Here is a 22,626-nt window from a genome sequence, read left to right as displayed (position 1 = left end):
CATTTAGGATTTAATTTAGTATTTTTATGATTAATTCTTGGCTAAACTCTATCATAGTAATTTTTATAAATAAGGAAATTAAATTATTGAGGGAGGTGTGAGAAGTGCCTTGAGTGAAACTGAAGGCATTTTCTTCCCAAACTGAGCAGGATTATTAAGAAGATGCTTCATTGGGCTTAGCTAAGCAGCTTCCTTCCAACCACTCAGGGATCTTAAATCAGGGTCCATTCTTTTCTCCATCCCTTTCCTTTCACTTTTAATTGTCTGCCTGAGAAAACTTTCCCATAATTGGTTTACCCAAATATGTACTGTCTTTAATCCAAAACTTTTCCAAAATCCTGACTGTCTCTCCTGAATATCCATTGTTTTAATAGGCAGTTTAAAGAAATCTATTTTCATTAGTTCCACATTCTTCACTACATTAGAAATACTTAATCTTATGAATTTATTATAGTTCCTCAGTTAACTACTGGCAAAGCTAAAATTAGAAACACTTTCAGAATATTTGTACCTATTAAAATGTTTACATATTTAAAATATTAAAAATGAATAGAAATATTTTCTTTTTTATAATTTTTTAATTTAATTCTTGTTCAAGTACAGCTTTCTGTCTAATATTCCCTCCCCTTTCTGCCCCCCACCCTTAGTTATTGTCCATGTGTCCTTTCTGCTTGTTCATGTGAGTCTATCCCCTTTTCCCCTATGATTCTCTCCCCTCTCCCCTCTGGACCCAGTCAGCCTGTTCCGTATTTGAGTGTCATTGGTCATATTTTGCTTGCTTGTTTGTTTTGTTTAGATTCCAGTTAAAGGTGATATCATATGGTATTTGTCTTTCACTGCCTGGCTTATTTCGCTCAGCATAAGGCTTTCCAGTTCCATCCATGATGTTGCAAAGGGTAGTAGTTCCTTCTTCCTTTCGGCAGCATGGAATTCCATTGTGTAAATGTACCATAGCTTTTTGATCCAGTCATTTACCAATGGGCATCTGGGTTGCTTCCAACTCTTGGCTATCGTGAATTGTGCTGCTATGAACATCAGGGTGCATAGGTTCTTTTGGATTGGTGTTTCAGGGTTCTTAGGATATACTCCTAAGAGTGGAATTGCTGGGTCAAAAGGCACTTTCATTTTTAGTTTTCTTATAAAATTCCATACTGTTTTCCATAGTGGTTGTACCAGTCTGCAATCCCACCAACAGTGAACTAGGGTCCCCGTTTCCCCACAACCTCTCTAGCACTTTTTGTTTGTTTCTTTGTTTATGATGGCCATTCTGACTGGTGTAAAGTGGTATCTCATTGTGGTTTTAATTTGCATCTCTCTGATAGCTATCGATATTGAGCATCTTTTCATGTGTCTCTGGATCCTCTGTATGTCCTCCTTGGAGAAATGTCTGTTCAAGTCCTCTGCCCATTTTTTTGATCGGGTTGCTTGTCTTCTTTGAGTGGAGTTGAGTGAGTCCTTTGTATATTTTGGAGATTAAACCCTTATCTGAGGTATCATTGGCAAATATGTTTCCCCAAGCTGTTGCTTCTCTTTGTATCTTGATACTGTTTTACTTAGCCATGCAGAAGCTTTTAATTTTGATGAGATCCCATTTGTTTATTCTTTCCTTTATATCCCTTACTCTAGGGGATGTATCAGTAAAAATATTGCTGCGTAGAATATCTGAGATTTTCTTGCCAATGCTCTCCTCTAGGGCTTTAATGGTTTCATGGCTTATATTTAAGTCTTTTATCCACCTTGAATTTATTCTGGTGTATTGTGTCAGTTGGTGCTCAAGTTTCAATTTTTTGCATGTAGCTGTCCAGTTCTCCCAACACCATTTGTTGAAAAGGCTGTCTTTACTCCACTTTATGTTATTGCCCCCTTTGTCGAATATTAATTGACTGTAGAGACTTGGGTTTATTTCTGGGCTCTCTGATCTATTCCATTGGTCTGTGTGCCTGTTTTTGTGTCAGTATCAGGCTGTTTTGATTACAGTGGCCTTGTAATACAGTTTGATATCAGGTATTGTGATCCCTCCTACTTTGTTCTTCTTTCTCAAAATTGCAGCTGCTATTCCTGGTCTTTTATGGTTCCATACAAATTTTTGAAGTGTTTCTTCTATGTCTGTGAAATATGCCATTGGTACTTTAATAGGTATTGCATTGAATCTGTAAATTGCTTTGGGTAGTATGGACATTTTGATGATGTTAATTCTTCCAATCCATGAACACGGTATATGTTTCCATTTGTTTGTGTCTTCCTTGATTTCTTTCTTCAGTGTTGTGTCGTTTTCTGCATACAAGTCTTTTACCTCCTTGGTTAGGTTTATTCCCAGATATTTTATTTTTGTTTTTGCTGTATCGAATGGGATTTTTTTCCCTGATTTCTGCTTCTGCTGATTCATTGTTGGTATACAGAAAGGCCTTGGATTTCTGGATATTGACTTTGTATACGCTGTTATGCCAAAATCATTTATTAGTTCAAGCAGGTTTTTGGTAGAGGCTATAGGTTTTCCATGTACACTATCATGTCATCTGCAAACAATGGCAGTTTTGTTTCCTCCTTTCCAATTTGGATGCCTTTTATTTCCTTTTCTTGTCTGATCGCTGTAGCTAGAACTTCTAATACTATATTGAATAGAAGTGGTGAAAGTGGGCAACCTTGTCTTGTTCCTGATCTTAGTGGATAAGCTTTTAGTTTTTGTCCATTGAGTATGATGTTGGCTGTAGGTCTTTCATATATGGCCTTTATTATATTGAGGAATGCTCCCTCTATTCCCATTTTTCTGAGTACCTTTATCATAAATGGGTATTGAACCTTATCAAAAGCTTTTTCCACATCTATTGATATGACCATGTGGTTTTGTGTTTGCTTTTGTTTATGTGGTGTATTACATTTATTGATTTGCGTATATTGAACCATCCTTGCATCCCTGGGCTGAATCCCACTTGGTCGTGGTGTATGATCTTTTTGATGTATTGTTGGATGCGATTTGCCAATATTTTATTGAGGATTTTAGCATCTATGTTCATCAGTGATATTGGCCTGTAATTTTCTTTGCTGTGTCTCTATCTGGTTTTGGAATTAGGGTGATGTTGGTTTCATAAAAAGAGTTGGGGAGTTTTCCCTCCTTTTGGATTTTTTGGACTAGTCTGTGAAGAATAGGGGTTAGCTCTTCCCTAAAAGCTTTGTAGAATTCTCCTGTGAAACCATCTGGTCCAGGGCTTTTGTGTGATGGGATTTTTTTTATTACTTCTTCAATTCCATTTGCTGTTATTGGCCTGTTCAGGTTTTCTGCTTCTTTTTCATTGAGTTTTGGAAGATTATATTTTTCTAGAAATTTGTCCATTTCACCTAGGTTTTCAAATTTCTTGGCATACAGTTCTGCATAGTAATTTCTTACAATCTTTTCTATTTCTGTGGTATCAGTTGTAATCTATCCTCTTTTATTTCTGAGTGTGTTTATTTGGGTCCTCTCTCTTCTTGATGAGACTACTTAAAGGCTTGTCTATTTTGTTTATCTTTTCAAAAAACCAACTCCTGGATTCATTGATCTTTAGAATTGTGCTTTTAGTCTCTATGTCATTTAATCCTGTCTGATCTTGGTTATTTCCTTCCTTCTACTTGCTCTGGGCTGTCTTTGTTGTTGTTCCTCCAGTTCTTGGAGGCGTCAGTTTAGGTTGTTTGTTTGAAATTTTTCTATTGTCTTTAGGTGAGCCTGTATTGCTATGAACTTCCCTCTCAGGACTGCCTTCACTGTGTCCCATAAGTTTTGGGTTCTTGTGAGTTAATTTTCATTAGTTTCAAGAAGTTTTTTGATTTCTTCCCTAATTTCATTCTTGACCCATTCATTATTTAATAGCATACCATTCAATCTCCATGCTTTTGGGTGTTTTGGATTTTTTCCTGTGAGGTTGGTTTCCAATTTCAGTCCCTTGTGATCAGAGAAGATGCTTGGTATGATTTCTATTTTCCTGAAGTTGTTGAGACTGGTTTTGTGTCCTATCATGTGATCTATCTTTGAAAATGTTCCATGTGCATTTGAAAAGAATGTGCATTTAGCTTCTTTGGGATGGATAGCTCTATATATATCAATTAGGTCCATTTCTTCTAGAGTGTCGTTTAATGCTGCTATATCTTTGTTGATATTTTGTTTGGAAGATCTGTCCATTTTTGACAGTGGGGTGTTAAAATCCCCTACTATGATTCTGTTGCTGTCAATATCTTTCTTGAGGTCCTCTAGGATTTTCTTTATATATTTGGGTGCTCCTGTGTTGGGTGCATATATATTTATGATGTTAATGTCTTCTTGGTGGGTTCTTCCCTTGAGTACTATGAAGTGACCTTCTGGGTCTCTCTTTATAGCCCTTTTTTTGAAGTCTATTTTGTCTGATATGAGAATTGCTACCCCGGCTTTTTTTTCTTGTCCATTTGCTTGGAAAATTTGTTTCCATCCTTTTACTTTCAGTCTGTGGTGGTCTTTTGACCTGAGGTGGGTCTCTTGTAGGCTGTATATGTGTGGATCATGCTTTCTTAACCATTGAGCTATTCCATGTCTCTTAATTGGTGCATTTGATCCATTTATGTTTAAGGTTATTATTGAAAGGTACTTATTTATTGCCATTTATGTATCTGTATTCCTCTCTGTCTTTCTCTTTTCCTTCCTTTCCTTAAAGCAGCCCTTTTAGTAATTCTTGTAGAGCTGGTTTTGTGGAGGCGTATTCTTTTAGAGTTCTTTTGTCTTTGAAGCTCTTTATTTGGCCTTCTATCTTGATTGTGAGCCTTGCTGGAAAAAGTAGTCTTGGTTGTAGGCCTCTGTTTCTCATTGCTTGGAGTATTTCCTGCCATTCTTTTCTTGCTTGGAATTTTTCTGTTGAGAAGTCATTAGCCAACCTTATTGGGACCCCTTGTAAGTTATTTCCTTTTTCTCCCTTGCTGCCTTTAGGATTCTCTCTTTGTCCTGGAATTTTGCCATTTTAATGATGATGTGTCTTGTAGTAGGCCTCTTTGGGTTCCACCTGCCTGGAACTCTCTGTGATTCCTGGATTCATGTGACTTTCTCTCTTCTCATCTTAGGAATATTTTCCGTTATTACTCTTTCAAGTAGGTTTTCTATCCCTTTTTCTTCTTCTTCCCCTTCTGGTATTCCTATTATTCAGATATTATTATGTTTCCTATTGTCTTGCATTTCTCTTAAATTCTCTTCATTTTTTCTGATTCTCTTTTCCCTTACTTGTTCCGTCTGGGAGATTTTTTCTATCCTGTCTTCAATCTCACTTATGCGATCTTCCACCATATCGATTCTATTCTTCATACCTTCTACTGTGTTCTTCAGTTCAGAAATTGTATTTTTTATTTCCTCTTGGCCTTTGCTGATGGCTTCTATTTCCTTTTTCATGCTGGTATAGTTTGCAGGGAGTTCATTGTAGTTCCCTTGTAGTTTCTGGTAGCTCGTTGTAAGCTCTTTGAATTTCCTGATAACCAGTGCTTTGAATTCAATATCTGATAGTTGACTTGCCTCTATTTCATCTAACATTCTTTCTGAGACTTCCTCCTTTTCTTTCATTTGGGGATTGTTTCTTTGTCTTCCCATTGTTTGTGATGCTCTTCTTGTTGGCCTCAGCTTCTTAGATTGATCTGTTCTGGTACCCTGAGTTTATGGCGTGAACTTCTGTGGTAGGATACCTGTGCAATTCAGTGGTGCAGTCTCCTGTAGGTATCTTGGTGTTCTCTGCTCCCACTACTCCTCTGGTTGGTGTCCAGCGAGTCAAACCTTTTCTTCTGGTCTCACTAGCTGCAGCAGCCTGAGGGGCTGTTATTGTGGCTCTTCTCACGCCTCAGTCCACTTAACTGGTTTTGCCAGTACCCCCCAAGATCCAGACTGGCACTGCTCTCCAGCCCTACTGAGAGCGGATTTTCTCCTAGGCTTCCCAGCCCTGGTCTGACCTGAGGGTGCGTGCTCCCAGCCAGGCTTTCCTGTTCTCTTAGGCTTGGGTGCGGACTTTTCCCTGTGTTGTGGCTGAACACACAGGGCAACTCACAATTCTCCCAAACCAACAGCAACAGCCACACTCCCTGTGTTTCCCTGTCTGCGCAGGCTCAGTAGGGATGGAGCTGGAGACTGGCTCTCTTCCAGGGGCCCAGCCAGCAGCCTGAGACTCCCTGAGACTATTCGCCAGCAGGTGCAGGTCCAGCGCCACAGGGATCACCGGGGCGACTCTCAATTCCGGAAGCGGAGGGTTGGTGCAGCCCCCGCCCCTCTGGAAAAGCATGGGCGACTGGCAGTTCCCCAAGTAGAGGGCCTGCGCGGGGCCCCTCGAGGGCCCGAAAGGCTCTCTCGACCGGCGGTTGGTGGAGCCAGGGCCAGCTGCGGGCTGCTTGGGGGCCGGGAAGGTGCACGCGACCTGCAGCCAGTGAAGTCGAAAGCCAATGATTGACTCCCAGTGCCACCCAGTCTGCGTCAGCTGAGCAGAGATGGAGCTGGTCTGTGCCAGCTGAGTAGGGATGGAGCTCGCAACTGACCCACTTCTGGAGGCTCTGCCAGCAGCCCGAGACTCCCTGGGACTGCTCGAGGGCAGACACAGGCCCCTCGAAGCAGGGAATGCTCTGGCAACTCTCAGTTCTCCCAAGCCAGCAACCTGACTCCATGGGTTATCGGAGCTTTCTGGTTTGCTTCCGAATGCTCACTCCTCTCTCTGCCACTACTGGCAGACCGATCTCTTATGGTGTTTTCCAATCTGAGCCCTGCCAGATGGGGCAGGGGGGGTTGCTGGTGACCACTTCTCTCCCAGAGACGGTGTTGTCCACCCTCAGCTCTCAGAGACCGGGGCCGCCGGCCAGGGCCCTGGCGCGGCCTGGCAGGGGGCCCACCACTGCCTCTGCACTGCTCCCTCGTACCTTGTGGATTGCGGTTGTCTCCTCTCCTCAACCTCTGGTCATTCAGTGTCCACTACACTCTCTGGAGTCCTGCCTTCTTATATGCTGGGTCCCAGTGTGGCATCTGCCATGCTCTTCCGCAGATCAGCCAGGTCCTTGGGTGCATGGAGAAAAGCAAAATCCTTTGTCCTACTTGGCTGCCATCTTCCCAGGATCCGAAATATTTTCTGATTCTAAAAAGTAGTTATGAAGAGGGAGCCAAACTTGAAGGTCAAAAACAAAAAAAAATTGAGGAGAATGAAATCAAACCATGTGAGAACTCAAAAGGCAAGACATTGGGCTCCCATAGAAACCCAGAGTGTCTGTTCCATCTCTCTTTATTCATTATGTCACTGGCCTTTTACACTTGGAATAGTATCTGATCTTTAAAGTTAGTTTGCAGCTATTAAATAACACAGCAAAGCTCTCAATTTCAGTGGTTAAAATATATGTTCACAACTTAACACAAAAATATAGAGGTTTATATAATTCATGAAGCCTATTATAACTTTATCCGAATAGCTTTTATGCATGCATTGGAAAATAAATATCACTACATCTGGAAGCAGTTTGTCCTAGCAGGTTTTAATATTTTTAAAATGAAGGTCAGAGTTAATAAAAATGGTTAGTATTCATTTTTGGCCCTAATGTAAAAAACAGCAGAGAATTAAGTTGAATGAATTTGAACTTCAGAGAATGTCCTTAACTCTTGGATATTCACTCAGCTATGCTGTGCATTTTTAGCCTCTTGGTACTTTAAAATATGCTGCCTTGCTATCCTGTTCATATCCTTATGATTATCCTACTTTATTCAGGGAATAGTTGATTATTTTTGATACTAAGTTATATTTGAGAATAGTGTCTCTCTGTCATAACGCTTACCCTGCGATAATTACCTCTTAACTGTACACTTTGATTTGTGACAGTAGAATATTGCATAATCTTAAAACTTCTTTCCTAATTTTTATTAGACAGATTATTCAGAAAGGAGGTACATTTTAATGCTTCAAGCAATGCAAACTAAATTAGTAAAAAGATAATTTCCCTTGAGCCAAAGAATAGGTAGCTAGTTTGCTTTGCTTTGTGATTGCTTTATTTAGCTGTTTTGCTTTAAGTGGGGCGGGGCAAGTCAACACGGAGGCCTTGCTTGCCCACTGATGTCAATGGAGTGTGACATGCATGACTGCAATCCCATGACCACCCACCCCATCTCCTACCTTTGACCTCAAAAGTGTTTGTTATTTCTTTGCTTCTGAATATTTAGTTTAAAATCCCACTCTGACCTTTTCCATCTAAGGTTCTGTTGGGAAGAAAATTTTTATTCCACAAATACTAGCTCTTTTGGTTGGGGGTCTCTGCATTAGTTAACAACGACCAGATTAACGTTAGAAAAGTTTATTTCACATGCAGAGGCATTCTACAGGGAGTAATTCCCTGGCCTGGCAGGAGTACAGTCTCATGTACCAAGCTTAAATTTAGATGCTCTGTCTTTGGCTACTGTTTGTTCACGTGATTCAGTGTAAAGTATTCACGCCAATCTTGTGGGCTCTTGTACATTGAAATGGTTTAACAGAAAAAATAATGTTAACAATTTATAGTCTAAGTAGTNACGACCAGATTAACGTTAGAAAAGTTTATTTCACATGCAGAGGCATTCTACAGGGAGTAATTCCCTGGCCTGGCAGGAGTACAGTCTCATGTACCAAGCTTAAATTTAGATGCTCTGTCTTTGGCTACTGTTTGTTCACATCCTTCAGTGTAAAGTAATCACACTAATCTTGTGCTGTTGTACATTGAAATTATTTAACTGCAAAAATAATGTTAACAACTTATAGTCTACGAAGTCCTAAAAATGACAGTGCTTTAACTAAGTAAGATTTTGCTCTGGGATAATAATGTCAAGTCTCTGATTGGCCATCCATGACCTGTAAGATAGGAAATGACACTTGGTTCATGGTTGTCATTTTCCATGTCTCCATCTTTTATGGTCTGTTGCAGACATACTACCTGCTTATCTACAACCTATTTATAAAAAACAATAACTCATCAAAATGTAGCTTGATCTTATAATTCATATGGTACAATCTTTGACTTATAATAAAGAAGGTCAAGATTTGAGAATGTTTGAGATATTTCAAAACCCAAGTGATTTCTTCTAAAAGTTCAAGTTATTCAAGGCAAAACTAAAAATACAGCACTAACCTCCAGGTTTTTTAAATGCTCATTATTGTCACTTCCCAATATCACTTTCAATTCTGTCATTTTTCTAAATTAGATTAAAACATTTACTTCAGAGAATGTATTTGTGTTGTGAGATGACAATATTTAGATAATATTCTGAAATAGAAAATGTGTAGGGTGATTTGACCCATTTGATATATAATAATTATCAGCAAAATGGTCTCATAACAAAAAGAAGCAACAAGATTAATATATAAGCAAACTGGGGCCCATCCCCGTGGCACCTTGACACATGACCCAACAATTAGTGTTGAAGGCAGCAGGTTTTTATTTACAGGTTTCTAACCTTGGGGCAGCGGGTATGGAAGCACTTCTGTTCAGAGCCCTGTTCTCCCACGAGACTCAGCACTTCCCTTTGTCCCCATCAGGCTATAAGCAAAAAGCATGCCCCAAAGGCCCCCATATTCTTATCTGTTCTTAAGCCAGCTGTGCAAACAGGTCTCCATCCCTTCTGGAAGGTACACTCGTGGGTTTCAGAGTCACCTCCTCTCCCAGCAACTCTCTCCTTTAGGATCAGGGTAAGTTGTCTAGGAAACATGTGCCTTGTCACACTGGATTATGATAGAGTCCAGGGAGACACACGTCCCAAGAAAGTGGCTTCTCTGTACATCCCTCAGAGAAGCAGAAGTCTGCATTCCTGGTCACAGTTAGGTTCCAAAGAACCACCCATGAATCTGCTTGGATAGGCAGGTCTGTGCACAGCTCTATCGCTCTCTCATTACACCCTTTCCTCAGCCCACATGGCTGCCTTCCTCACTACCCCAGGCCTCATGGTGGAATCCTGACTCCCAGCCAGCATGGCATCTACCTTACACACCAGCCCTCATCGTGGACCACTTCACTGTAAATTGCATAACTGCTCACTGCTTCCTCTCTCAGGCCTCAGGACAGAATCCCTCTTCAGCCTCCGTGGTTGCTTCTCTACTCTTTTGGCACTCACAGCAGAATTCCCTTCTCTTTCAGCCCACCTTTATTTTGAGTGCTTGGCCTGGGACTTCCTACAGGACCTCACATCTGGTCCCTCCTACAGTTTACTACTTTTTCCTGAGATCCTGTATCTTTTACCTTCTTTTCGCTGACATCTTTAGTCAGGGCATCAGTTCTCCATGATGCAAAAAGTCACTGGGTCCCTGCCTCTCACAGAGCCTCTGTATAAACTCCCCCAGCTACAGCCTGAGTGACTATATGCCCTGCAAGTCATGTAGTCCTTTTGTCCTGAGCAGCAGTCTGCTTCCCTTCAGGAAGGATGTGGCTATCAATTTTCCACTGTTGTGAAAAGTACTTTAACTGCCATATCACTTGCTCCCCCTTCCCCCAACCATGGGCTGTGGTGAACTTCTCCTATATTCTGGAGACCCCTGCTTTGCACCTTTTTACAAATATGCTTGGACCCTGTGGGTATGCTAGAATAAGCAGGCAATGGGCTTAAATAATTTTTTGAGAACATTTTATACTAAATATTTACTAGTGGTCTAGGTTATGTCAAGGAGAATAACATGGGTTAATAATCACAGTGGTAAAGTGAAGCTATGTTACAGAACAGGGCCAAGGAGGGTATGATATATACTATTACTGAAAGGACCCCCCACTAGGTTCACATTGTCTTCCATCAGAGGAAAGATGTCTCCCAATGTCAGAGATTTATGAGAAGGAAAGGAAATGTTTATTTAAAGCTATACAGGCTTAAAGTAGTGACCTAATGTCTTCATTAAAATATTAAAGTACTTTAGGATACCCACAGACACACACAGTCCTTCTTTCTCCCTCTGCCTTAATCTGTGGTACTGCATGTCAGGAAAAGAAGAAGTCTGTGATTTGGGCTCCCGCCAGCATCAGCTGTGCTGTCACCAGGATCTGTAGTTAATCCAAGGTCATGTGGCACCTTCTCATGGCCCACTAGCAGGAGTCCATTTACCCCCTTTCTTCCAGGTAAAGTCTCTCCTGCTTTCTAAGACATGTGGCCAAAGGGAGTGCCCCAAAGCCCCGGAGTCCTCACTCTGCCAAAGCCATGTGGTTCTCTCCACCAAAGCTGTGAAGGTCCCCACCCTGGCAAAACTGTGTGGTTCTCTTTTCACATGGCTGTTGAGTCTGGATGTGAATCCCCATGCCAACCTTCTTCTCTACCCCCATTTCCAACTCCTCCTACAATCAGTTATATCTGCCAGCACTCCTGTATTATTCCAAGTTTACCGGGCTGCCATCATGAGTCTGGGCAGGTCTGGCCCCATGGCGTGGAGCCAATCATCTCCAAGCTCTCACTCGGGCACTATAACCAGGGGGAGCTGACCCCAGTTACATCTTGGAGAGAAGTGACTTTCATCCCTCTGGCTCCAAGCCTAGCCACAGCTATTTAACATATCTATGCAACCAGTTAAAGGTCATAGATATGTTAAATGATCATGCCAGAGGTTAGCTGCAAAGCTGTTGCTGTATAAAACAGCTCTGCATGTTCCTGCTGCATGTATCCTTTTCCCCAACTCATACCTGTGTGGCAGGGGTAAGGACATCTTATATAACTTTCTAATATTTCCTGGACACCTTGGGTTCTGGACCCCATTCCAAATCCCTATTTGGGGTTGTCTTCTTCACTGCACACTGTATCGGCTAGAAGGGAAAGATATATACCAATCATAAAGAGCAAAATTGCAACTTGCATGATGTATATTAAGACCCTAAGTTTTAACCACAATATTTTAGGTCTTTTGTGTTGACATATCTGCTAGATAAATGGTTTTCTTTCTTTTTCAGAGAAGTGAAAAATTTGCCGTAGTTGTGTCTTTATAGGAATCCATTTAAAAGGGTAACATATTACATAGGATTACTAAAGAAGAAAATAGCCCACTGAATTACATATTGGGAACAAACACATTGCTTTGCAGACAATGACTTGTTTCACATGGCAGTGTGTACAGCAGAGGCACTGGTGAGACCCACAGGAGAGGTGTGCTCCTGCAGACACTGCAGCCTCCTTGAATGTCAGTGTTTCTCTCTTGTAGAAAAAGAAGATTATTCTATCTTCCTAAGTCTGATAGCTGGGTTTGTGAAATAAAGTGGCAACAGGCAAATTAGCAAGAGAAATTACATAAAAATTCAGTAATTTTTAAAGTTACGTATATGAAGGCATCACCAAAAACAGCTAAAGTAATACCCTATAAATATAAGAAACATCCAAACCTGTAGAGAAATTTTATGAATTTATTTGGGCCAAACTGACAACAATTGTTGGGAAGCAAAATCTCAATGGATTGGGAAAATGCTCTGGAGAATGGTAGGTTTGCACCTAGTTTTGTGTGTTACCATCAAAGCAGGAGGCATAGGAAGTTAAGGTGAAGTCTGTTGGTAGTAGATTAGGGAGGGAAAGAGGGAAAATCTGTGATTATGTAAAGAGTAAAATGGATAGGCACTCACTTCTTTTATGTAGGTGGGCATAGGATGGTTAACATTTGACATTTATGGCAGGTAGAGCTGCGCTGTAGAGAACAAGACAAATAGTGAGGAGTTCCAACTGTATGGGAAAACATACTTGTCAATGATACCTCAGACAAAGGTTTAATCACCAAAATATGCAAAGAACTCACACAACTTCACTTTAAGAAGACAACTAACCCAATTAAAAAATGGGGAAAGGACTTGAAGAGACACTTCTCTAAGGAGGACATACAGAGGATCCAGAGACACATGAAAAGATGCTCGATATCACTAGCTATCAGAGAGATGCAAATTAAAATCACAATGAGATACCACTTTACACTGGTGAGAATGGCTATCATAAACAAAGAAACAAACAACAAGTGCTGGAGAGGTTGTGGAGAAAAGGGGACCCTAGTTCACTGTTGGTGGGATTGCAGACTGGTACAACCACTATGGAAAACAGTATGGAATTTTCTAAGAAAACTAAAAATGAAAGTGCCTTTTGACCCAGCAATTCCACTGCTAGGATTGTATCCTAAGAACCCTGAAACACCAATCCCAAAGAATATATGCACCCCAATGTTCATAGCAGCACAAGTTACAATAGTCAAGAGTTGGAAGGACCTAGGTGCCTGTCAGTAAATGAATGGATCAAAAAACTATGGTACATATACACAATGGAATTCTATTCAGCAGAGAGAAAAAAGGAGCTCCTACCTTTTGCAACAGCATGGATGGAACTGGAAAGCATTATGCTGAGTGAAAAAAGCCAGGTGTTGAAGAACAAATACGATATGATCTCACCTTTAACAGGAAGATAAACAACAAAACAAACAAGCAAGCAAAATATAACCAAAGACACTGAAATAGAGAACAGGGGGACAGAGACCAGAGGGGAGAGGGGAGGGAATTTCAGGGGAAATAAGGGAGGGATTTAGAGGAACCTATATAAAGGATACATGGACAACAACTGAGAAGGGTGGAAATGGGAGGGAGGGGGGAAGATGGGGGGTGGGATGGGATGGGAGTAATAGACAGAAAACTGTACTTGAAAAATAATTAAATAAATTTGAAAACATTATTTGAAACAAACAAACAAACAAAGACAAATAGTGAGGAGTTTCTTGATCTCGTGCTCTGCTGGGAGATTGTGCCTTGAGGCACCTGGGAAAAATGGGATTACTTTAACATTTCTTGGGTATGTTATCATAGATGCAAAAAGACAATAGACAGACTCAGATAAAGTAAAGAGTAACTTTTGTCAAGGAAGACAATAGCCTAGGACATGACTTCCTACTCTGACTCATTTTTAGTTAGAAAGTTTTTTTTTTTAAAGATTTTACTTATTGATCTTTAGAGGGGAAGGGAAGGATAGAGGGAGAGAAGTATCAATGTATGGTTGCCTCTTCTGTGTACCCTCCTAGGAACTGACCTGCTACCCAGGCATGTGCCCTGCCTGGGAATTGAACGGCAATACACTGGTTCGCAGGCCTGGCTCAGTCCACTGAGCTACACCTGCCAGGGCTTAGTTAGGAATTTTTAATTTCAGTCCACCCTCTATGATTACTTCAGTTTTCTGAGTTTGTAAGACCCATGCTGCAGGCCCCCTCTGAGCTTGTCAGGTTCACTAGGTGGCTCGTTTTTGTACACAACCCCCCCAAAAGCAATGCAGTTTGAGAACTTATGTGTTACCTCAGTAGGAAAAAGTGGGGAGGAACAGGCCACTTAGGATGGAGTTAATGATTTTTAGGAAAGACAAATGGGCCCTTAGAAGAATAGACCTGAGGTATAGTTTGTGACAGTTTCTCTGAGTGTTGTGTCAACATCTAGCCTCCTCTCCTGTGACAAGAGTCAATCTTCCCTGGTTGATGAAACTTCTTGGGGAGAGGATTTATGACAATTGACTTCTTTTTGGAAGATCTGCTTTCAGGCAGGTTAAGGGGACTTCAGAGACCATCTCTGTATGCATTTCCTATTTTTTAAGTTTCTTCAGCTCAAAATAATTTTATGCCAAAGAAGAAAATTTTATTGTGGCATAATCTGCCACCCTTCAGTATGAATAAGAGAGTACACAACATGACATGTTACAAAGATTTTCCTGATACATCTGTTAGTGATTATCAATTAAATCACACACATATGCACACATACAAGAGCTGTGATGTGATGAAGGAAAACTCTAAAATCATTTATTTACTCATTGGCAGGAGGGTTTTTAAAAGCAGTGCCACTTTTTTATTTTGTAGTATGATTAAACCATAGTCCTATTTGAAAGAGGATCTATGCACGATTAGATTTTATATTCTGAAATTGAATTTCATGAGCAAATACTGTTTCCTGGACTTCTCAGAGAACACCCTACTCATGGCCAGGTATGCCCTGGTGTCAGTGGTAAAATGATCCAATCACCAGTAACACTCACCTGAGTGTTAGCAACCTTGGTATCTGAGTTCCAGCTAAGAAAGAACCCCACGCCAAGACTCAAATACAAGCAAAAGTTTATTTAGAAAGTCACAGAGATAGAAGAAGTGAGCCATGGAAGGAATGAGCCAGCTGGGCTGCGTGGGCTCAAAACACAAGTTGTAGAGGCAAAAGAAGGGTCCTTGAAAATTAGGAAAAAGAAGGTAAGGATATATTCATCTGGGGGAAGGAGAGGAGGAAAGGCTTTGCAGAGCTCCACAGAAAGAAAAAGCCATGCTGGGTTCTTCTTCTTAAGGACTTTTAAGGGTGAGAATTTTAGAGGAGGTCCCTGGGGACGATCTCAACAGAATGTTCACCTATTCATCGGCTCTCCAAGTGCGTTCTTTCAGGGTGTAGTCTCTACTGATTGGTTGGTGCCAAGGAAGGTTGGGGGTATTAGCCTCCGTAGCTGGTCCTGATGTCAGCATGGCATTGCCTTACCTGGCCTTGATGGTTTTCTGTGCCTTGAGCTGAAACACAACTGAGGCTTGGATGTTATCTTCTAGCAGTAAATGCTTAAGGGAGAAGGTGTGCAAGGGTTTGTATGGAGGTCGTGTGAGATCACTTTCTGGCCTAATGGCTAGTGACATGCCAGGGAAGGAAAGGTCAGACCAGGATCAAAGCCTCATGACCAGCAATATGAAAGGTCAAGGGATCTAAACCACATGACCAGGGACCTGCTAGGTTAGATAAGATAGGTCACCCTGGGTGTGACATGCCAGCCCATTTTCGCCCCTTGCTAGCTACCCACAGATTTCTGCCCTCATGACCTTGAATACCTAGCTTATCTTTTTTATTCTGCTCACAGCTGTCTGTCTGTCTACTAACTTGGAGTGAGTTAACTCTCTCCTATCCTCTCTTTCTAGTATTTGTAAATGAAGATTGCAACTTATTTTAAGCAGTTTTGAATGAGAGTGATATAATTATTTCTTAACTCTAATATAAATGCTTATAACTGCACTCTAATCTACATCAATTATTTCAATTGACAGGCCACTTCACTTTGAGTTTATTTGGGTAACAGTTTCTAAGTACATTTTCTTACCCCAGGCCAGTGGCCTGACAAAATGAAGAAGCACATTCTGTTTAAGATATTTTAAAGGGACAGAGATGCCAAAAGCATTGCAGGAAGAAACATATTCTTAAAGATTATTACCACTACCACAGTGTCTACTAGAGTGAGATGTAGGTGGCATTATATTCTGAGATATAAATTCTCTGAGGCAGAACATAGAATTTTACTACCTAAATGAGATAAGATGTATTGTGCTCTCCGGGAAGGCCATAGAGCTCCGTGTGATTAAAATAAAAAAAGGATCCAAGTATCTGCCTTTAACTACCATTTAATGATAATGATTTTTGTCTTTAGCATTTATATTTGAAGTCAAGAACAAGCCAAGCTGCAGGCTATCTAATAATAATATGAATAATAATAACTAATAATTGCCCTTCTCTTCCTCCTTAAATCTTACAGTCTATATTTATTCCCACAGACAGTCTTCTTCCTTCATCTTAGTTTACATGGTAATTGAAATATTAGTCTTCAAATTGTGCTGTACAGCACAGACCCATGAAAGAAAGGAATTTTAACATCAGATTCGCATTAGTTAAGAAGACTCAGAAAAGGCCTAGTACATAGCAGTCTTCTTTTACATGTCATTTTATTTAGTTTTCCTGGCAATCCTTTCAAGTGCATATTGTCACCCGTTTACTTTTAAAGAACTGGAAGATTAGGCCCGATAAGCTTCTATAAAGATAGTCTCATAACCATCAGTGACACAGAAGTGGCGGAGACTAGGTGACGAAAAGCAACTGTTAAGTATTCAGGATTTTTGTTGATACCCTGAAGGCGACCACAGTGGGGGAACTCACGCCATGAAAATCAGCAAGGTTGAAAAACAGGGTGCCCCTTCTCTGATTTTTCCACTGCTCTCTAGGGAAGGAGAAGAAATCTATGCCCTCCACCTTCACCCCAGCCTCCAACCTTGAGTTGTTAGCTGAAACATTATAATAAAATATAATAAGAGAAAAACTAACATGTTTATTAACATGTATCCCTCATGTACACACATGGGATAGGCAGGGGAAAATGAATAACTCCCCAAGGTGCTTAGAATTCAGGCTTAAATCCCATCTTAATATGGAGAGGGGCAAGAGAGAATAAATGATTTTTAGAAAAGATGAATAGACCCATGAATAATAGATGAGAAATAAGAAGTTTGTGACAAAGTTTATCTGGGTGTGGTTTTGACTTCTAATCTCTTCTGCAGTGAGTCAATCTTCCCTGGTTGATGAAATTCCTACAGAGGGTATTTATAGAATCTAGTTTCTTTGGGGTATCTATCTTTAGACAGAGAGAAGGCAGCCTCCCCTGCATTTGATGATTTTCAACTGTCTACAGCTCAAAATAATGCACTGCATGATATTTTGAGGCTGGCATATTCTGCTACCCTTCAACTCTGAGAACAGGTTTAACAGCTCACTACCACCAGCTTACTGAATTGCATTCCCAGTCTGCTCTATGCAAAAATAAAAAACAAAAACAAAAATGAAACAACAACAAAATCACATGCTTGTTCTTTCTTCCAAGTTTACATAGGTTTTGATCCCCTAAAAATTAAGAACAATTAATTAGGAGCTTCCTAAAAAGAAGTCTGTAACAGCAACCATCCTCCCATCCCTACCCCTACCTCCTGGCTTGGCCCTTTGTTTAAAATCTTTTATATTTTCATGTATTTATTTGCCTTCTTCATTTGACGAAAACTTGTGAGTTGAAGTTCTCTTGTATTTTTTAAATTTTTTTATTATGCCTTCTGGGATACTCACTAGAATAATGAAATTAATCTGAAATATGATAGATGAAATCGCTAGACATAGGTCAAGATGTAGGATGGACTTTATTGCCAAGTTTCCTTTTCTACCTAAAATGTCATCATAAGTATAATTATATTGTATATACTTTTTAGAGATTGTAACCATATTTTATCATTGAATTTGTAATCATTGGAATGTTTAGCCTCAGAAAAGGTGTGTTTTATTATAGATACTACATAAGCTACAGGTATACAAGTAGTAACACAAATAGTGTTAACATTTTGAAAATAATTTTAAAAAGTATCTTAGATTCTAAATAAAAGTAATGGATAGTATATAGGTAATTTCCCCTACATCCTGCAGAGAAAGTGAATCAAAGAAAATTTTAAATGACAGGTTAAAAAACAGAGTTCTCAAGTATTGCTTTTAGTTTTAGAAGCATGCTTTCATGTGATTGAAAGCATGCTTCTAAAACATTTTGAAACACATTAGAAGCATGCTTCTAACACATTTTAAAACATTACAAAGCTCATGTAGAATTGTCCAGTTGTTAATGATGATATTTGAAAATATCACAAACACACACACACAAGCAAGAAAAGAATGTTTATTCCCTTTGTCCCTTTCAGGGGAATCTATGGTCACGACACAGGGAAACGTCCTTGGATTACAGGAGATGAGGGTATTATAGGCCTTATGACGGACATTGTCGGTAAGTACAAAACAATTTATCCCAAAATAATTATAAAGACCTTATTATTTAATTATAGACATAGATTATGATGTTACAATCTTATTGAAAAACATCCTGATTTTCCATTTTAATCCATAATAGGGAAAAGCAAGCACACTTTTAATTGGGACTTGACTGCTATCGACCAAGAATATAACTAGGTTATTTGGTACAAAAATAAAACATGTTATGGCTTTCCTTGTCTATTTTAAAACTAATATTTACTCTCCAGTGGAAAACACATGCATTGCATTAACTATAATTAAACAAAATTCATAAAAATCATCTTAAGTAAAATTTCTAAGATTTCATTATATAGTAAAATAAACTTTAGCCTTTACATGGTAAAAGCTTAAAAATCCAATAATTTTATATTGTGTTTTTTTCTTTTCTGGCTCCTTACAATTTAATCCATGGAGTTCTCTTGAAGATTAGAATAAACATTACTTAAAATAACATAGTTTATTATGCTGGTTTTTGATCTATGATGTATTTCCTAAAGTGAGTTATATGTACTCTTAGTGGTATTCAAGTTAGTTTTACATAGTAAATGTATTAACATTTTGAAAAGTGTTTACTTAACTGGGTTGAGTACTCCATATTGCCTGTAATCTTATATGAAATTTAGGGTTTTAGACAAATGAAAAACAATATTTAAGCAATTGGAATGGTGCTATTTGCAAATATATCAAGGATTTAGAAGAATCTTGACTTTCAAAAGGCTTTTCAAAACTCTTCCCCTTATAGGCAAGTATAAAAATACGTTTATTTTACCCTAATTGTATCTTGGCCAGTAATCAGAAGACAAAATCAACTTGAGCTGGTGAGAAAATGGAATTAGAGTGAGGAGAGCTGGGTGGCTTAAACAACAAAAATTTATTTTCTCACAGTGCTGGAAGGAGGCAAGAAGTCCAAGAACAAAGACTGGTTCCTGGCTTGGCCTCTCGCTTGTAGATACCACCTTCTGTGATTGCACTGAAAAAGTCTTCTCTGTGGTACTTGGACAACCAAAGATTCTGACATTTTTTCCCTGTACAATGGCCTCCTAAAATTACCTTATATCAAATTCTACCACAAGCATGAAGAAGAGTATCCTCATGTTTAAAACAGCCCAAATTACTGGACTTTTAAGGATAATCTGTCTTAGTTTATGAAATATATTAATATGTTACCAATTCAAAATATTTAAACAATAAAAAACTTCACAGAATGGTTGCAAGCAAAATCAGGCTGTATTTCCAACTAGTTATTTTTAAGTAATCTTTATACCCTACACATTTCTACCTGTTTTATATTATAAGATCAGTATGTTGACTTCTAGTTTACCATAATCAATGAAGTACAAACTGAAAATTCTTCCTTCTATTCCAAACACAGAAAAATGGTACAAAAACGTACTTAACAAACATATAGTACCTTTAAAGAATTAAATTGAAATCATTACAAACCAGAAACGTTGCCATTGCTGAAGAAAGAAGCAGTGGAGAGGCTGGAAGGGAGGTATCTGGGGGGCAGCACGTGGAGGGAGGCCATGTGCAGGGCCTGAGTCCAGGACTGCCCCATGAGCTCTCCGGGCATTTTAACACAGCTGTCCACGCCGGGGCTTGAGAATGAAAGTTTTTTTGTCATCCTGTGCTGCTAAAGGCAAAAACCGAGCATTTTCCGCCAGACCAGCCAGGTTCTTAAAAATGCAGCACTTGATCAGGCTCTGGGCATTACTAAGAGGAATGCATATTCTAATGGAGGAACTCACCCCTGAACAAACGTGGAATTGTGTCTAATGACGTAGTAAGCATTTGTTTAATAACGCTTTCATCTGTACTCACTTTTTAGAAGCCATTTACACTCATTCAAATGTCTAACATGTAAACAAAAAAGCCTAAAATAGCTCCTCCATTAATCTGACCTGAGAATACATGTTTTCCTTAGCTTTGGATCTTTTTCCTCCCCTCCAGGATTGCTTTCAGAATAGCAATTCTATTCTAATCCCGTTAGTTTGTGCTTAATATTTATCATCCTCTACAGAGGAGTTAGGATGTTTATATCCAGTCCAGGAAACCGGTCAGCCGATATTATTTAGTGAGATTTATTTATAAAGCCAATAAACCCCGCAAGAACATCTCCTTTGACCATTTAAAAGTATATAGCTCTGTTGCTGCTTAGTAAATATGCATGTGTTTTGTTGCCTAGTAAATAAATGTATGTCACAATAATCCCTGAAGATTCAAACCAATCACCCATCATTATCATTTGCAAGGAAAATGAAAGAAAACTCAGATTTGTTTAGAAGGATAAAGAGACTGAAATTATTTAATTTTTAAAGAATATTTATGAACTCTAGCCTTAGGATGTTCTGCTAGTCTTGGAAATATTATACAAAGTTATAACATGTATGGAACAAACTTCTCTTAATTATCTGTGTTTCTGTCATGTTTCCTTTGAAATATTGTCAGTGAATGAACGTAATTTTTATTTTAATTATTATTTTATTGTTTTGGGTTTTTGTTTTTGATCAGAAATATACCAATTGACAGCATCTACAAACGTTATGTTATGAGCAATATTTTAAAAGCTTGGTATTTTCTTTTAACTTGAGTAGCTACTAGGCCCAAATTCCTTTACTCTTAAAATTGTATGTACTAGTCACAGAAATGGTTCTTAAGTCAAGTGGAAAAACTGAATGATTTCACTTTGTTTGCTTTAATAGAAATACATCCTTTAGAATGTGTTGGCATATATTTATCTTTGTTGCAAATCCCATGCAAGTTCTTTTTCTGTCTCAGTTACTAGAAAGTTCTGAAAAATTTGGTCGAATTTAAAATAGGAAAAACACTTAATAAGCTGCTCATTTGTTTTTAGTTTTAGAGTATATACTATACTCTATATCTACTTTTATTATTTTTCCACATCGTAATACTAGAATCCTGGAATCTTCTTTGAGAGCAGAATTGGTAACAATCACAAAATACTTAAAATTACGGTGTGGTTAGTACAGTAAAGAGCAGCAGAAACCAAATTTGCTTTTGCTGCCTGCTGGGCAAATGGATGAGTTGTGTGTTTTGGTCTATTCCTCCACGTTCTTAAAACCACAGCCTTTATTTCATCATAAAATATCTCAAAAAGAAGTAACAGGAGGATAATAAAAATTATTATGCTGTTCAAATTGATAGAGTGGATAGAAAGGAAGAAGAGACAATGAACAAACAGTATTCATAGACATAAAAAAACATACCAATTTCAGATGAGAAGAATATCTATTAAGGACACATTTTATATAGAGCCAATGATTCTTCAAAACATGTAATAATGTTCTCTTATATTTAATATCATATTATCAAGATACTAGAAATAGAATTGCTGAAGAATATTATTAGTATTATTACTAAACCTACTTCTCCCTGGGTACATAAAAATTACAAAGGTCTAGATACATGCATCTCAGCTTATAATATTGTTGTAATGTGAACATAAATTTGCTTTATGAAATTTGGAATTGACCCTCAGAGAAGCAGTAATCCCTGAAGGCTCTCTCCAAGGAGTCTGAATGCTCAGCCATGCATTTGCCACCTTGAGAAGCTAAAGGAATTTGCTGCTTGAAAGATAAAGTGGAGAGTTCTCAAACTTCTTCCAGCCACAGACTTTACATCCACAATAATATTTGCAACTGCTTAATAAAATGAACAGAAAAGAATATGGAAGTTGCAAAACCCATCATGAACCCTGTTACCGTGTTAAGCAGCCGGGAACACTGTCATATTCACCTTGCAAAATATTTGAAAATAAATTACAATTAGAAAGATGCAGGAGAAAGTCTGTGAATTACATGACTTCCTATATTTGATGTACAGGGAATAGACAATTTTTGTATAATTGTGAACAAAGACTTTAATTACATTTTTTTCTACAAGAGGCTAATTATTTGTCTTCTACTTTCTGTGACACTTTGGGAAAGTTAGTTCATCTCTTTGGAATCCTTCTATTCATTGATAAAATATGAAAAATCTAAGTAGATAACCTCATCAGTTTACTATGAAGACTATATGAGTTAATACATGTCACATATTTAAAAG

At 38.8% G+C, this 22,626-nt stretch overlaps 1 protein-coding gene across 1 annotated transcript in view; it reads left to right on the top strand.

Annotated features, from left to right (window-relative positions):
• Nucleotides 1-22,626, top strand: part of LOC118984195 (kynureninase) — a 75,779-nt gene that overhangs the window by 29,036 nt on the left and 24,117 nt on the right. Inside the window, exon 4 of the mRNA XM_037041966.1 lies at nt 18,453-18,535. Coding sequence (XP_036897861.1) covers nt 18,453-18,535 — 83 coding nt within the window. The remainder of the gene's footprint in view (nt 1-18,452; nt 18,536-22,626) is intronic.

The sequence above is a fragment of the Sturnira hondurensis genome, unplaced genomic scaffold, assembly GCF_014824575.4.
Source record: "Sturnira hondurensis isolate 20B ecotype Veracruz unplaced genomic scaffold, ASM1482457v3 Scaffold0003464, whole genome shotgun sequence".
NCBI lineage: Eukaryota > Metazoa > Chordata > Mammalia > Chiroptera > Phyllostomidae > Sturnira > Sturnira hondurensis.
Note: the sequence above shows the minus strand (reverse complement) of the source record. Positions and strands in the feature narration are given on the sequence as shown.